Source organism: Cynocephalus volans, chromosome X (genome assembly GCF_027409185.1).
Source record: "Cynocephalus volans isolate mCynVol1 chromosome X, mCynVol1.pri, whole genome shotgun sequence".
Classification (NCBI taxonomy): Eukaryota; Metazoa; Chordata; class Mammalia; order Dermoptera; family Cynocephalidae; genus Cynocephalus; species Cynocephalus volans.
In genome coordinates, this window is record NC_084478.1 from 146,706,051 (window position 1) to 146,724,356 (window position 18,306).

Here is an 18,306-nt window from a genome sequence, read left to right on the forward strand (position 1 = left end):
TAGCCAGACAATTTAACACAAAGGCTTATTTTCAAACGTTCCTGATCCTTAAGCCCAATAGGCTTATGTTCTTTATTTAGTATTGATTTAGTATTACCAGGAAGCAATAATTCTTTGGATCCTGGTCTCATGTTCTGGTTAGACAGCAAGCACAAAAGATAAGCAGTTTCTGAAAGTTTACAGATCAGAGAGCTGGAATTTTGGCATTATCCTCAAATACAACATTCTTTCCGGACATCGCTTAGAAAAGTTGTTCTTAAGCATTTCAACCTATCCCATGTGCACAAACAGCTTAGGGCAGCTAGCCAGTGTGCTGGGGGCGCAGGGAGAGAGCGTTAAAGAAAATATACGTTGCTTAGGAAAAGGCTTGACAGATTTTCTTTCTCCCTTGGGAAGAGGCAGGGTAGGAGAGAAAAGCTTTAGTCAGCCTTTACTATGGTCTTTGGAGCATTTATTAACTGGGGTCACTCCACTCCATGAAACTTGGAAATGCAGCTGACAGTTTGTAGGCCACTTCCCAGAAAGACCGATACAAAACTTTAAGCAGTCACAATTTTTATTCTTTTTTTTCCCCTTTGATGTCCTCTTGGAAACTCTCTTACCTTAATTTCTATATCTATACCACCCTTTCAAGACCACTCCTTTTCTGATTCTTCTCCCTACCCCTAACGTAAGTGTCCCCTGGTGCTCTCGTCTTTCCATCTTGTATTACTCTGTAACCTGTCACCACGATCTGCTGCAGCTGTCATCTGTGTTCCACATAGATATCTTCCACTTACTGAAGCTTCACGCTAAGTCTCGACTCCTCCTAGACATTTCTACCCAAACTGCTGGATACTCTCAAGCATGAGTGCCACACTAAATTGTTCTGGCCTGAATTTTACCTATTTGTTAATAACACCCACAGTTAATAGGGTTACAATTGATCTGCTTTGGTCTCCACATCCACTTGCTAAGTTCCTCAGAATCTCTCACTGTCCTTTGGATCCATCCTCTCCATTCTTAGTGCTGATAAACTAGTGTGGATTCTACTCTTTTTATTTATTTATTTTTTTTTTTAATTTTTTTTTTTTTTTGTCGTTTTTTCGTGACCGGCACTCAGCCAGTGAGTGCACTGGTCAGTCCTATATAGGATCCGAACCCGCAGCGGGAGCGTCGCCGCGCTCCCAGCGCAGCACTCTACCAAGTGCGCCACGGGCTCGGCCTGATTCTACTCTTTTTAAAAAAAAACCTTTTGCCCAGATTCTTAGCTTCTTCTGCTCTGTGCCCATTGTAAGGTTGCTGTGGAAGGAGATGTGAGCCAAGTAAAGGACGAAAAGATTTTATTAGCAAGCGGCAAGCGGACCTGCCAGGCTGAGCCAAAAAATGGCGTCAGTGCTGAGAGGCAGTTAGGTGTCTTCTCTTATAGGGTTAAGATTGGCATCTGGCCTGGCCTAGCCTAGGAAGACAGTGACAATGTTCTACTCCGGATATAGCCTGCTCATGGGAACAGAGTTGGGGAGACAGAAACCTTGGGCTAGCCAGGGGAAGCAGTTACAATGTCACAGTCTAGGTAGAGCATGCCCAGCCTGCTCATGGGTGCAGAGACCTTGAAGAACAAAACTTAAAGAAATGAAACCAAAGGGTGGGGGCTTTCCAAAAGTCAGGTTTTCAGTTCCAGGGACCTAACAGCCGGGTGCATCAGACTTCTAGTTCCTTCCTTTTGTTTTGGGGGCAGTTCTTGGCCTCCATTACCTCTTTATACCACAGGCCTCAACTTCCCACCTCTACCCTTTTACGTCTCCTGTGCCTAACGTTTGCCCTGCCCTTATATCTGGGGAAGATGACCTGCTAGAGAAAATCACAACAATGCAGACTGATGCCACCAAAGATACTTGGTGTTTAGTCTCAGGTTCCCCACATCAATCTTCAGTCCTTTTTATTTACTTTTCTTTCTTATTATCATACTTAGAAACTATTACAGATAAGCATACAGACTCCAGATTTTTTGTTTGCCTGGGTTCAAATTCCATGTAAGCTTAATTGATTTACTGAACCTCTCTCTACCTCCATTATCTCATCTTTAAAATGCAGATAAAAATAGTACTTCACTCATACACTTGTGAGGATTAAAGGAGGGAACAATAGAAAAAGAAAAAGGGAAAAACAATCAAAGGAAGGAACACAGACTCAAGACTCTCCCATCCCCCAATACACTGTCCCTTTTACCTCCGTTCCCAATTCTAGCTTTTACCTCTTTTCTCTCATATAATTTTCTTGAAAAGTCAAGTCCCCACTTGATGTCTCCACTTCTGTGTTTTTACTGTTTGTTCCTCAGCCCACTGCACTGGCTCTCGTCCAGCCACCTACACTTCTCTCAGCTACACTGAAAGTGCTCCAGCACAGTTCACCAGTGACTTGGAAAAACCAATGGGCGTGTTTCAGTTCTTCTTGACTGTACTTGATGTCCCTGAGTCCAAGCGCTGTCACTTGGTCCTCTGCTAATCTGCTTTTGCAGATGATCCAAGAATAGAAGTAGGCACATTAGACGATAGAACCAAGATTGAAAAGACCTTCCATCAGCTGGGACTTTACATGGATTATCTACCTACCCCTGCCCCCGTAGAAGAGATTTAATAGGAATCCATACAAAATCTGGTATTTCCTTGGCAAAGGAAAGACCCTCAGATGTAAGATGGGGTGAACTATAGGCACCAGGGAGGTAAAAGGGTAGAAGAGAATTGAGAGAAATGGGAAGTCAAGGCCAGTAATGTCAAGGGGTAAAGGAGCTGATTAACCAACTTGCTAATGAAACATGCCACAAGGGAAAGACAGCCTGAGGCCTGAAGTGCATGGGAAAGCAAAATGCACTTAGTGCATATGTAATTCTTGTCTACTCAAAAATAAAAGTTACCGGTTAGAGCATGGTCTTGCAACACCAAGGTCAAGAAGAGTTCAGTTCCCCCTACAGGACAGCCGTTAAAAAAAAAAAGTTAAAATGAATGCCTACTTATAAAACCTGTGAAAAATCACCGAATGAATGGTGGTGAGACCAAAGGCTGGGGAATTGCAGTCAGCATTCCAAGCCCCGGTATCCAGATGGAGTCAGGCAGCAGACAGCTGAAAAATGGTGCTGCCTTTCTCCTCCAGGAGCCCCTTTCGCCACATTCCTGAATGACATCTGCCTTCTACTCAAATACTTGTAGGTGTAGAGAGGCTCAGCCTACTTCAAGACTGTTCGGTTCTATTTGAAAAATCACCTCCTTGCAACTTCCACCTGTTGGTCCTCCTAGTTCCACCACCCTCCAAGAGGGCCACACAGGAGCAATGTGAGGTGGAGAAAATAAGGGTTCCATGGTCTGAAAGACCTCGGTTTGAAATCTAGTTTTGCCACTCATAACTAGTGACTCTGAGCAAGATACCTTTCCCTTTCTCTTGGCCTCAACCCCCACCACATCTGTCAAAATGGGCTTTAGGAGTACAGAAGATAAAGTGAATATAAGTGAAATTAGCTGGTTCATGGTAGATTACAGTGTTTTTATTTTTTTTTGTTTGTTTTTTTATTTTATTTTTTGCGGCTGGCTGGTATGGGGAACCGAACCCGTAACCTGTTTTTGTGTTTTTTTGTTTTTTTAATTTTTCAAAAGAGCTTTATTAAGAAGCAAAGGAAGGATAAAATACACAACCAGGGCTGGCCGGTTAGCTCAGTTGGTAAGAGTGCAGCCTTATAACACCAGCGTCACAGGTTTGGATCCTTGTACCAGCCAGCACCAAAAATAAGAATAAAAAAATAAAATATATAACCAAAGCAGTGAAAGAGTTTACAATAGACATGCTTTATACTCCAGGGTAACTAAGAGAAATGGGATGGGCTGAAACCATGGCCTGGGTACTGAGGCCCTGAAGCCTCATTTTCAACTTGGGCTCACTTGGCCACTAAGACAACCAGTTGAAACTTCCTCTGGAGACAAGTCACGTTGTCTTCCCAAACCTCCTTCCTAATCTCTTTATACACAGGCCCTTCTCTACCTGGTCCTCAAGATTCCTCAACCAGCACTTCAGGTGAGGTCTCCACCCCTCCAATCACAGGAGTCTCCAGTACCTAGAAAACCTATTTTTGCTCCTGTTCTGATCCATTTAGTTAAAATCTATGTAGTCTGGTTCTGCCACCTTCAGTCAAGTTACCTATTTTCCTAAGCCTGCATCGGGACTTGTTCTTTCTGCTAAGAACATCTTGGGTGCTCTCTCTGGCAACTCTCTGCCCCAGCTAATGCAAGATTACTTTCTCCCCAAATACAGAAGTCCTCACCCCTGTCCAATCTCCCACTTTACTGCATAGCTCTAGTTCTCAGCCTCCCTTCCAAGGAAATGGTCAAACACCTTGATTTTGGCACCCACCTGTCAAACCCTGCCCTGCTCAGGTCACCAACCTCACCGATTTCCTCTGAAAATCTTTGACTTCTCTCTTGGAATGCTGCCCCTTTGGAATTTTATCTCAGTAGATTTAGAATATGACATCACTTGATAGATACTCATACAGTAATAATAAGACTACAGTGAAAGAAGAGCTATTCCTTCCCAAATTATATTTTCTCTAAATGATCAAAAGATTGGGCCACTCTTGCCATTTTTAAGTTTTTCTAAACGTCTATGGTTATCAGTTCTTAATTAGTACAGTCTGCTTCTCAGCTGGCTTTTAGGAAAGGCATCGAATCTTAGCAAGCTGCCGTTGTTCCCTTTTGCTCCTGCAGTCACTGTTGTGTCTTCAAATATGGCTTCTTCAAGCAATTTCTGGAAAGCAAAACAAAACAGTCTGCTCCACAGGAGAAGATGGTTTACAGGTAACAGCTCTATCCAGGTGTTCTTGAGCTTTTACCTCACAATACATGCACATAACATCCTCATTCAAGCTTACAGTGATGGAGGAGTATTAGGTCAGTGCAAGTCAGTTGAACTTTTTCCTAACCAATACCTTGGATTTGAGCTTTATGATGTGCAAAATACTTTACACTTCTCATCCAATCATCACAGCAACCCTGTGAGGTGGGCATGGTGGATTATTATCGCCATTTTACAGATGTACAAACTGAAGCTCAGAGAGGTTAAGGAACTAGACCAATATTACACAGCTATTTAATGGAAGAGCCAGCACTCAACCCAGGTCTCTGCTACCTCATTCTCTTTCCGGTTTTTGGCACAAATAACGTGAAAGAGGTTTTCTACTCCCCTCCTCGCTACCCGAACGACATTCTCCTTTCACTACTCCATGCTCAACCTGGACAGTTCTGAACAGGAAAAGCAACAATTTATCAGGTTAACTGCCATAGTCCCATGTGGGGTGGGGGTGGCAGGTTTTCTTGTATCTTTCACAATGTTCCTGATTTCTTAGCATCTGTAGTTTAACTGAGAACTCTTTCCTGAACTCTTCCTTGGTGCTGAGTAGTGCTTTCTGTGGGATTCACTAGGATTCCCAGGTCACAGTTAAGGTGCTGAAGATTTTAACTCCAAATTATGCTTGATGCTACACTTCCCTACCATCTTTCACATTCTACCAGTGTTCTGTGCCTTCCCAACCCTACATCTCTATGAAGAAAATTTAGTATTTCCCGGGCTGGCTGGTTGGCTCAGTTGGTTAGAGAGAGGTGCTGTAACACCAGGCCCAAATCCTTGACTTTGCTTTCATTTTTTTTTTTTTTTTTTTTTGGTGGCTGGCCAGTAAAGGAATCTGAACTCTTGACCTTGATGTTATCAACACCACACTCTAACTAACTGAGCTAACCGACCAGCCCTTTATTCTTTTTTTAAACAGAAAAGTAACAGCTATTCCCTTTTCCACACTTGATCTTTCAGATGTAAAAGAGAAGCTAGCCTCTTTTAAGTTTACTTTTTTACTATTCACAGGCGAATTGATGCTCATTATACAGAAATTAGAAAATAGATAAGTAAAAATAAGAATTTTAAATCTTCCATAATCCTACTAACTATAGGTCACCATTGTATTTTTTGTAAAATCAGACAATTCTATGCATATATATATATAACTGTATATATAATTATTTTTACAAAAATGGGCTCATATTATACCTATTAACTTGTAATCTGCTTTTTTCACTTAAAAATTGAAAATATCTTCCCAGGTTAGTAAATATACTCTCATTCTTATTGGCTGCATAATAGTCCCTTTTGTGGATGTATTGTAGTTTACTTAATTTTCCTATCATTGGACAGTTAACTTGTTTCCAGGTTTTGTTGTTGCTATTTTGCTACTGCAAATAGTGCTGATCTAATCACGAAGAAACAGCAGAAACCCCCAGATTGAAGGATTTTCTGCAGAACGACTGGCCTGTACTCCTCAAAAAAAAGTCTTGAAGAAAGGCTGAGGAACTGTTCCAGATTAAAGGTAAATAAAGACACATGACAACTAAAAGTAATGTTTGATCCTGAATTGGATCCTGATTCAGAAAAAATATTCTTGCTATCCATAAAGGACATTTTAGGGACTATTGGCTATATGTAAATATGAATATTAGATGATAATATTGTATCAGTGTTAATTTCCTAATTCTGATCTTTATACTGTAGTTATATAAGAGAATATCCTTGTTTTCAAAAAATGCATACTGAAGAGTTTAGGAGTAAAGAGATGTCATATCTACAGTTTAACTGGTTCAGAAAAAAGTATATAAAAAGAGTTAAAGCAAATGGGGCAAAATGTCACAAATTGGTGTATCTTGGTGAAGGATATACAGGAGTTCTTTGTGCTATTCTTGCAAAGTTTCTATCATTTTGAATTTCTTCTTCAACTTAACACACCAGCTGAACCAGCAGCCCTTTCCAAGGGAGTCTGAAGAAAGTCCAAACCTAGGGTCAGCAAACATAAGGAACAGAAGTAACCCTTGGGGAGGTCATCAGGATATTTTAACAAAAGAACCACATCTGGAGGAAAGAGTACAAACAGTATGTGGATCAGATGGGCTAGAGAGAACTCTCTTCCTCCCCAGTACCAAGGGTGATTCCCAACCTTTTCCACTGAAGTGTACCCAAAATAGAGGAAACTGACCTGCTGAGCTGTTTTCACCCATCAGCTGCCACTGTTTTGTTTATATCTTCTGTCCTCATCTATCTTAGATTCCTTTTCCATTTTTTCAAAGTAACATTTCTTTATTTTCTTTTAGGACACATGGGTAATAAATGTCTAAAAATCGACAATGCTGAGATGGACGTTCGTGTACATACAGCTTTCTGCCCTTGTCTGATTATTTCCTTAAGATAAATTTCTAGAACAGAAAGTCCTAAATCAGAGTTTTGTGCACATTTTTTAAAAGTCCATTGATTCATATTGCTAAATACACAGCAGAGAGTTTTTATCATGAACCCACCACTCAGCTTCAACAATTATCAGCTAATTTCCCTTCCTGTCTCATGTATACCCCTACCTATTCCTCTCCCACACACACCATGGTTTATTTTGAAGCAATTCTCAGAGATATCATTTCATCCTTATATATATCATTATATATCTCTAAAATACAAAGACTTTTAAAAATATAATTGCAATACTGTTATTGACCACCCCCCCTCAGTTTTTAACAATAATCCCTGATTGTCTTCTAACATTCAGTGTTTAAATTACTCCAATGGTAAATGCTATTAAGTGTTTGCTATTCTCATCTCAATTTCCACAGATTGGGGGTGAGGGTGGGGGAGCAAATACATGTTGTCAAGGTTTTGTTTGAAATCATCTTGAGGTCAAAACTCATTTTATATATAATTACCATCTATATAGTACATGGGATACAGGCATATATAACAGGCAATTTTAATAGACTGTAGGAAATCAAATGCTCATTAATCTAGTTTTATACTAATTTGAACTTCCCAAAGGCACTTAAGAATATTAGGAGATACAATCAAAATAATAGAGATAAAATACAGTTGCTAAATAATTATTAGAAAAATGTCAGATATTATGCCTTTAAAAGTCTGCACACAAAGTGAAAGTAGAAACATTTCTATATCATGTAGTTTTTAGAATTTTATCTGGATTCAGCTAAACAAATTATTATGAAAATGAGTTACTTAAAAAGGAATGGATAGGGCTGGCCAGTTAGCTCAGTTGGTTAGAGCATGGTGCTGATAACACAAGGTCCAGGGTTCAGTCCCTGTACCAACCAGCTGCCCAAAAAAAAAGTAATGGAGTAAGCAACAAATTTATTTATCAATTGCGTTTTAAATTTCTAACAAATGGCAGAAACTAGACATAGTCTTAATTTTACCATACACATAGTCATTATTAGCATTATTTATATTCGTGCCAATATTAGTCCATAAACTAGTTTCTTATATTGGGAAGGTATCTCCAAATATCATCCCATGATGACTCATTTGGTAGCATCTAGTTCATGTAGCCCATGGACCTGGGTATAGTAGATGCTGTTAGTGCCCTCCAAAGGTCCCTTTACCAGCTAGTGCCCCCCTCCCACATTTACTTCAACTGCAGCTTACCCCTGCCACCTTCTCTGGTTACTTTGCCCTTGCCTGATGGGAGCCTGGGAGGCTACGCTCCCCCTCTTCCAGGGTAGCCAATGATTCCAGGATACCAAATCCCTGGCCTCTGCCTCTGGACAGGACTACTGCACTTTTTTCCCCCTGGGATCAGGCCAAGGCTACACCTTACCTCAGGTCATATACTTGCTCACCTCTCTCCCCTTCCCTATCCTGCTTCTTCTCCCCGCTCATAAATCTTCTTTAAGGGCACCCCTTCCACAAAGCAGATAATTGAAATAACAGCAACCAAGGAACGAATCATGATTTCCCTTTAGAAGTTTAAGTTTAGGTTGGAGGTCCACGGGTAATGAATTTTTGAGAGAATGTATTCATTCCAAAGGCATTGATACATATTGTTAAACTGAAGGCTAGAAGCGGAGCAAAAATGAAAGGGGCTTTGTCTATGCCTGTGACAAAATAGGATATAAAAAACAATTCCCATAGGATTCTAAGACAAGTAACCACAACTAGATTTCTCTTATCAATTTTACTCAGTCCTATTCCGTTTTCCACTTATAGTGGCAGTCTACCTTCATGAAGTCATCTGCCTCTGGGCTAAAATAGTCCTGGAAATCCCAAGTCTTAGGTGCCCTGGAACAGTCTGTCAGTTTTATGCACCTGGTAGCAAGATCAGCTTACACTGAGAAGCCTGTTTCTAGTATATCCTTCCAACTAAGACTCTGAGACTGTTCTTTGTCATTCCTTCCAAAAGACACTCTCTAGTCCAGGGCTGTCCTACAGAACTTTCTACAATGATGGAAATGTTCTATGTCTGCACTGTCCAATACAGTAGCCACTAGCTACAAGTGGCTGTTGAACATTCATAATGTGGCTAGTAGGACTGAGGAACCAAATTTTAAATTTTATTTAATTTTAATTCACATGTGGTCAGTGGCTACTATATTGGACAGCACAGCTCTGTCTAATTTATAGCAGGGACCTTTAGGCAATTGTGAAGGGAGAACAGAGACCACCTATTGAAACACCAAATGATTCTGGCTCATTTATTATAGTAACCAAAAGTATTAGAGTGGAAGAAAGTGGAATACCCTATTCGGGAATAGTACATAAGTGAATGGAACTACCTAACTATTTAGCCTATGATAACCCTGAGGACAACAACATATTATGAACAGAGAACGCCTAGGTAAATCTTCAGGTTATTAAAATCTGTACAGTACTGTGTGTGCTATAATCACTATCAAACAATAATAGTATTTTAAACTTACCAATAAAATCTTTACAAGTTGGTTTAAGTCACCTTGTTAACTCTTACACGTGAATATGAATGTGTCACTACACTGCTTGAAAAGATACAATTTCATTATAATAATACTTTACAAAATGAACCTAAAGTAAATTGAGCTTTTTTCTTTGACTTGACAGCTTTCCCTATATTGTGAGCTTGAAATATATTTACTGTTGAGTTCATTAAGAATATATGGAGCATATCTATCATACCTAATTATTTCTAACACTCGCCCCACGCCCTTTGGCTTGTGATGCCACATTGCAGGTCACGTGATGAGAGAGCAAGCCTTTGGTGCTAGTGGCCATCTAGGAGAGTGCCAAAGACGGTTTGGGGGTAAGATACTGTAATAGAGAGTAGCCTGCTTTCACTCAACACAGCACAGAACACTTCTGTAACCCGATGTGTGGGGGTTTTTCCCCACACACCAAGCAATTCTCCAGCAGACACCAGCTGGACGTCCTATAATTCAATTCAATTCTGACTCTATCTACCTGGAGATAGCATCAGATCCCACAGGTTAAGGGCTCAGACCCACAAGACTGCCCCTCCCCCCACCCCGCCTCCCCGGCTTCTGACGTCAATTGCAAGTCCCAGGTTGTGACCTGGGTATGTTTATAGAGAAGAAACCTAGCAGACACTGCCTTAATTAAGTAATCTAGTTTAACAACACCAGTAATGAAAGAAATTGATATCATATGCCTCTTAATAGGAAGTACTGTGAAGGACACACCATCACTACTGTTGTATTTCTGGCCCAAGATGGAACACCTGAAATGTAATCATGTGGTAACATCAAACAAACCCAAATTGAGGGAAAACCTACAGAATAACTGGCCACTGCTCTTCAAAACTGTCAAGGTCATGACAAAGACTGAGGAACTCTTCCAGAATAAAGGAGACTCAGGAACTTGACAGTGAAATGCAACATGCACTCCTGGATCAAATCCTAATCCAGAAAAAAACTATAAGTGGGACACTTGGAGAAATTTAAATAAGAGTTCTAGATTAGTTAATACTGTTGTATCAATGATAATTTCCTGATTTTGATAGTTGTACTGAGTGTGGTTACATTAGCTGTTAACACTGGGGAAGGGTATACTGAAAAGAGAGAGAGAGAGAGAGAAGAAATGGGGAAGTAGGAGAATCAGAAAGATGGTGTCCCAGAAGCCAAAGAAATAGAGATTCAACATCAAAGTGATAAATCGCATCAAATGCAATAGAAAGGACAGTTTTAGAAGAGCAAAAAAGTGTCCATTGGGTTTGGTGAGATAGCAGTCAATGGTGTTCTTTGCCAACTGTTTCTGTACAATGATGGGTGCAGAACACAGACTGCAAGGAGTTTGAGGAGGAAATGGGAAGTGAGGAAGTGTCCCAGCATGGACAACTCAAGAAGCTAGTGTAACAGGAGGGACATGTAGCCTCAAGGGAGGACTTTAAACATGGTCATTCATTCAGTTATTCATTTACTTATTTTTAGGATAGGAGAAACTTGAGTCTGTTTATAAGCCTAAGGGGAAAACTATAAGGAAGGATAAACAAAAGCTATGGAAGAATAAAAGCTATTTGATAGCGGCCAGTACCAAAGGTGATGGAATGCAGAGCACAGATGGATCTGTTGACCAAAGGAGGGACCCACTCACCTCTGGGCCTGGAGGAAAGGAGGAAAGAAGCAATGTAGATGTGGATGGAAGGAAATGGGTGTGGCTCATGCCTGAGTGCTTCATTCTCTTCATAAGTTAATGGGTGAAGTCTTTCTAGAGTGAGGATGGTGGGGGACAAACATTCAGGACATTACTGAGAGGAATAAGATAGGGAGCTGACCAAGGATTTGTAAAGGTCTGTGGAGGGGTGTTTAGGGCCCGGTTGAGATTTGAGGCCATGAATCTGTAGAAGTACCAGTCTCCATGGTGGTGGGATTATCTCCAGCAGCACTCAGCAGCCTAGTAGCGGTAGACAAAATAGGCTGTGAGGTTGAGCCATCTTGGCAGAGGAGAATCAGAGGGGTACAAAGGACTTCTGGGAGTTGGGGAGGGTGGTTCAGGTGGAACCCAAGGGGAACTGGGAAGTGAGGGAAGCCAGGAGCAGGGCGGTAGACTGTAGAATCAGAGGTCTCCACGAATCTGAAGCACAATTAGGGTGGCCACAGAGAACCGAAGAGGAAGCAAATTGCAGTCAGGGATTGGGATAGTGTAGTTTAAAAGCTGCCATGAGGCCAGCCCGTGGCTCACTCGGTAGAGTGCGGTGCTGATAACACCAAGGCCACGGGTTCGGATCCTATATAGGGATGGCCGGTCTGCTCACTGGCTGAGCGTGGTGCTGACAACACCAAGCCAAGGGTTGAGATCCCCTTACCGGTCATCTTTTAAAAAAAAAATAAAAAATAAATAAAAAATAAAAGCTGCCATGAGCAGCATTGGAAAGCACTCTCCACCCCAGCCTTACATCACTGTAGGAGGTCTATACATCCCAATTAGCCCGGGACAGTCTCAGTTTATATGTGCTATTTTAGCATTTTGTCCAATTTAGCATTTGTTCCAGATTTTTTATTTTTTATTTATTTTATTTTATTTTATTTTATTTTCTTAGATCGGTAAGGGGATCTTAACCCTTGACTTGGTGTTGTCAGCACCACGCTCACCCAGTGAGTTAACCGGCCATCCCCATACAGGATCCAAACCCATGGCCTTTGTGTTATCGGCAGCACACTCTCCCGAGTGAGCCACAGGCCGGCCCAGACTTTTTATTTTCTAATGAAGTTTAAGTACTCATAGTTGCATTGAAATAAGCCAGCATGGGTCTGTTGGACCACCACTTTTCAATTCCACCTTCTGCCTTAATCTCATCTACTAGCTTGTGAGATTCATATACAGAGAACCAAGTCTTCATTCTAATGCAGGGTTAAACCTAAAAGACAACCGGAGATAACCCTTCTCCTTTTGTCTAATCTTTTCCAAATACAATATAACTAATACCTCTCTCTCAAGGACAGCATGCAGGCATTCACTGATAACAAAGCAAGTGTATTCAGACTCTAGGGGTTAGGGACAACTAACTCACTCCGGTCCCAGGTGGGGGTGCCCCTTGCTGAATACCTGGTAGACAGCCAGTTATACCCATGACAAAGCCTGCAAGATACAGGAAGCTGCCAGGCCATCAGTCAGTAAGACAGTGGATATAGGAAATTATATACTTACATGTACATAAAATATATTCAGGACATAAAGGCAGAGGAGTCCTGCCATAGAACATACAGCATGTAGTCCGCTCTTGGTACAATGGTTATGTCATTCATTATATGGTGCAAATCTACAACCCATTATTTTATTGTTTGGTAACACTTTAAAAAATTTTTTAAATCAACTCTTTCAGCATGTGAGTCCAAACACTAAAGTCCATAATTAATGAAAAATTAAATACCGAATTTGTATTTCAAAAAAGTTGATGATGAATGTGTAACACGCACAAAACATTTGTCGACATTTATCATTCACTCGCACAATGATATCACTGACCACATGAAAATCAGAAGACATAAATCCGCAGAGAAAGCATCAGCATCTACCTCAAAGGGTTGTAGTTATTTTAAGAAGACTGTCCCTAAAGTGATGATTTAATGAGGTGCAGCTGCAGAGAAGGTATTTACATACTGGTCTGTGAATGGCTGTAGTTTAGATCAAATGACTTTTCTTCAAAATTCCCTTGCTCATTTGCCATTTCAAGTTTCCTTGTATATGACAAAAAGTGAGGCAATACTTTTAATGGGCCACTCTATTACCTTAACAACTTCACAAACAGTTAAATGATGCTGATTTTATATTGATATCATTAGATGCTTCAAATGAGTTGGAGTTCTCCACAGAAACAAAACCAACAGAATGTATGAGGATACTTCACAAAGTTCATGGAAAGATGTGTGTTTTCATTCTATTTCCATGAACTTTTTGAAGTACCCTCATATATACATATATATGATATCTATATCTATTCATATATCTATATATAGGTAGAGAGAGAGAGGGAGAGATTGATTTAGTTTAAGAAGCTAGCTCACGTGATTGTGGAGGCTTGGTGAATCCAAAATCCGATGGGGTAGGCCTGCAGGCTGGAGACTCAGAGAGGAGCTGCAGTTGCAATCCAAAGGAAGCCTCCTGGCAAAATTCCTTCTTGCTTGTGGGAGGTCAGCCTTTGTTCTGTTAAGGCCTTCAGCTGATGAGGCCCACCCACGTTATGGAGAGTAATCTGCTTTACTCACAGTCCACAGATTTAAATGTTAATCTCATCCAAAAAACACCTTCACAGAAACATCCAGAATAATGTTTGGCCAAAATCCGAGCACCATAGTTGACACGTAAAATTAACCATCACATTAGTTAATTCCAGTAATGGTTCGATTTTGCATCCAATTCATGGAATCAAAGTAAAGCTTACGGAAATTTATTCTGATGGTGAAACATCTGACATTATTGAGAGAGCTGTTGTCAACTCAGTTTAAAAATTCAAAATTTAGGATAAGTATTTTTGTGGTGATTATTTTTTTTTTCTGGAAATACAAATTTTGGAGGAGCACAGCACCATGGTAAAAACAAAGTTCTTACTAAGTCAAGAAACTTGTGGAGCAGAAACATAGTTGGAATTGGTGTGGTACACAAGTAATTCATAATTGTGTTCAAACAAGTAGATTACAAAATTGTTTCTGGAAAGGCAGGAGTGGGGGAGGGGGATCTTGGGTTAAACCCACGCTTTTCTCATTTCTTCCTGCATGCAAATGTTCTAGTAAAGAATGGTGGCATTATTAGCATATTTGACACCCAGAGTAGGTCATTTTTTAACATCCCTTGCCTCTGCATGACAAAATTCTTTTCAGTAATAATGATGTAATAATTAGTAATAATCATTATGTTCTGGATTTCATCTTTAGTTTGAAAACAATTAAAATTTTAAAAGAATACATTTCAATTTTAAATATGATGCCCAAATTCAGTAAAACATTTCATATATGAACCAGATTTTCACTTACCAAAAAATAGTATTAGATGTTGCAGATTGCACTCTGTTTGTTGTTTTCCATTTTAAACACAAATAAAAATTCCAAGTTGTCACACAGAATGACAAGATTGAAATACAGTAATAGTACTGTTTCTTTGTCTTTACGATCACTGGCTATCGCTGTTTATTTCATATCTACTGTTAAAATACAGGACTATATATCTGGTACCACAGGATTTGGAGAAAGGAACTGCAAGCCAGAAGCAAGCTGGAAGGCTTCTGAATTGTTGCGTACCTAATTTAGAAACAAGTGTGGGTAGCTGAGTCCACATGTGCCAGGGGCCAAATATAAAACCGGAAGTCCTCTGAATTAACTTCCCAGTAGAACACAATGTTTGTTAAAAAGCAAGTAATGAAAATGTGCTAACATGAACTTCAAAGTCTATACCAAATAAAAATGCGTTCATATATTCACCAAAACATATTTAAAACATGTTCCTGGGCCGAGCCTGTGGCGCACTTGGTAGAGTGCTGCGCTGGGAGCGCGGCGACGCTCCCGCCGCGGGTTCGGATCCCATATAGGACTGACCGGTGCACTCACTGGCTGAGTGCCGGTCACGAAAAAACGATAAAAAATAAAAATAAATAAAAATTAAAAAAAATAAATAAATAAAACATGTTCCTAAGCAGCATTATTTGTAATAACCCAAATCTGGAAACTGCCCAAATGCCTATCACCAAGAGAATGAATAAGAAGTCTTAGAGGCTAGAAGGTTAACTAGAGGGAAGAACTGTTTAAGGCAAAAGTACAGAACACATAACACTGGTATTATCGTGTATTGAACCAAGCAGTATGCTAGGCACTTTTGCCTACATTACTTCGTTTACTCTTCACCACGCCCTGTGACTGAGATATTATCCTTATTGGACACATGAGGAAATGGAGGCACACAGAGATCACGGACTTTGCCCAAAATCATAATGGCAGTTAGTGGCAAACTTAGCATTTGAACTCAGATCTTTGTCAATCCAAAGCCAATATATAGCCTGCTGCCTCTCCATGATAGATAGGGAAAGCAGGGAAACTAGAGAAGTATGTAGTTCGCACATAAAGGCATGCTAAAATTATAACAGCTACTGTTTCTTGAGCACCTACTAGGTGCTAGGTGCTTTACATAAATGATTTTTACAATTGTCATAACTCTTCACAGTAAGAATTATTACTCTCACTTGTTAGATGAAGAGACTGAGGTTCACAGAAGTGCGATGACTTACTTGCCCAGTTTCCCAAATCTACCATCACATATCCCTCATATCCCTCAGCGTCCTTAGTAAGACCGAAGCTACCGACTATGTGCTGGGCACTGTGCTTCATGCTGGAGCTCTACAGATGAGTACAGTAGGAATGCCGTCGCTGGAGCAACTGTTGTAGGTAGGGAAAATTTCTTTTTTTTCCAATTCCGTATAGGAAATTGTGGAGGCAAAAATAAAGATCAGTAATAGCAATAGTTTCCATTTACTGATCATGTCTGTCCTAAGTACTGTACTCGTGTGTGTGTATACACACACACACACACACACACACACACACATCCCTCAGTCCTCACAATTGATCCTGTTAATGTAGTTAATAGACTCATTTTACTGAGGCAAATATAGGGGCTCAGAGTCTGATTTGCACAAGGTTACAGAGCGGTTAAGAATTCCCCTCGGATTTGTACGCTGATCTGCCTGACTGTAGGGCTGTAGGTCTCAAGTCTTACAACCAGTTAAGGATTTGGGAAATAACGGGGCCACGAGTCGGGAAAATGGAAGCCGCGATGTAGTGCAAGGTCTTGAGAAGGGGGCGCCTGGACTGATCAGCCACGTGGTGACTCGAACTTGAAGAGCCGGCGCCCAGTTTAGGGCCACTAGGAAGAAACGCGGGCGGCAGCGGGTTTGGGAATTTGGGAGCCCTCTGGATGGGAGACCAAGGGAAAGAGGGATAGAGGTTGCGCAGGTAGAGCATCCGCTTCTTCAGGGAGAAAATTCCCAGGGCCCCCTGGGCAGCGTAGACTCGGGAGGCGCCGGCGGAGGCGCGGGAGTGGGGGCGGGGCGGGGGCGGGGCCTGGCTCTCGGCTCGGGGCGGTGGCGGCGGCGGCGACGGCGGCGAAAGGCGCTCTGCGAACGTCTCGGCTTTCCCGCGCGGCGCCGCCTCCTGCTGCGCCTCCGCCTCCTCCTCGCCTCCGCGGCGGACTTCCTTCTCACACCGCCGTCAGCCCGCGCGCCGGCCGGCTCCGTGATGGCGACCCGCAGCCCCAGCATCGTGGTGAGCAGCTTGGCTCGCTCGTCGTGCCCGGCCCCGGCTCACGCGGCTGGCCCAGAGAGGCAGAAGGCCCGGGGCCCTCAGTGCGGGCTCGGTCCGGGGTGGCCCGGGGAACCCCGGGTGCTGGGGGCGCCCCGTTTTCTTGGTTGGGCTTTGCGTCACACCAGGGCAGCAGGGAGGACGGAATGGCTGGGCTTGGGGTGGGTTCCCCCTCGGGGCAGCCCTGGTAAACAGGGCTGCGTGTGGGAAGAGAAAGTGGAAATGGCGTTTTGGTTGCTATGTGCCGCCTGCGAGCGTGCTGTGTGAGGGACTGTGGGCCAAGTCGGGAATGATCGAGCGAGCGGGGTGGGGGCTTTCTCAGGAGAGGCCCTTCCCTGGAAGGGCATGTGGGGACTGGGCTTTGCATTTAGTCTGCAGACACTATAATTCATACTTATGGGAATGCGCATTGCCTCATTGACTCCTCACGACAGCTCCGGTAGCGGTAACCATGCCTATTTTATACACGAAGAAACTACTGAAAAGACATCGGGTCATTTCAAGCCGGGCCTTGGATTCAGATATGCTTGAATCCGGATGCCATGCTCTTTGATGCTGCAGGGGATAAAAAAAACGAGAATCTGGTCCTTACCTTCAAGGACGTTCTTTGCATGACCAGCCTCTGGTATCTTGTCTCCACCCTCATTGGTTCTTTTTCCTGTTTCTTGAACTAGCCAAGCGTCTGTCCCTCCCACCTCCCCAATCTGGCTGATCATGCCTACTGGAATAGCCAACCCCCCCTGCCAGTTAAATGCCTTAGTCTGCTTTGTTATGATTGTTGTTTTAGCAATTTACCTGGTTACCTGTTGATTGTCTCTCCCACTAAAACTTTATAAGAGCAAGAATCACCACTGTAACTACAGCACACAGCACAGTGCCAGGCTTGTAGGAAGTTCTCAATAATGGTTTGTTGAATAAATAAAATTAATCACTTGAGCCCTAAAAAAGAGGATTCTGTTTCATATCAGGCGTTGTGACTTAGGGTAAAGAGCAGTGTTCTTAATGGAGTCTGGCCTGGAATCCTGCTTGTTTGGGCTATTTACTAGCTATTTGTCCATGGGCAACTTACTTCACCTCTCTAGGCTTAAGTTTTCTTACGTATATCTGAGGTGCTGGCTACCTCATGGTATTATTGAAAGGATTATAAAACACTCCATGTGAATAAACAATTCTTGCACGGTCCCTGATTAGGAACAGT

General features: G+C 41.9%; 1 protein-coding gene across 1 annotated transcript in view; it reads left to right on the forward strand.

The window, feature by feature from the left end:
- The first annotated feature begins 16,899 nt into the window (after nucleotides 1-16,899).
- The window catches only part of HPRT1 (hypoxanthine phosphoribosyltransferase 1), a 28,516-nt gene continuing 27,109 nt past the window's right edge, over nucleotides 16,900-18,306 (forward strand). Inside the window, exon 1 of the mRNA XM_063083529.1 lies at nucleotides 16,900-17,072. Within this exon, the coding sequence (XP_062939599.1) occupies nucleotides 17,046-17,072 (27 nt within the window). The 5' untranslated portion in view covers nucleotides 16,900-17,045. The remainder of the gene's footprint in view (nucleotides 17,073-18,306) is intronic.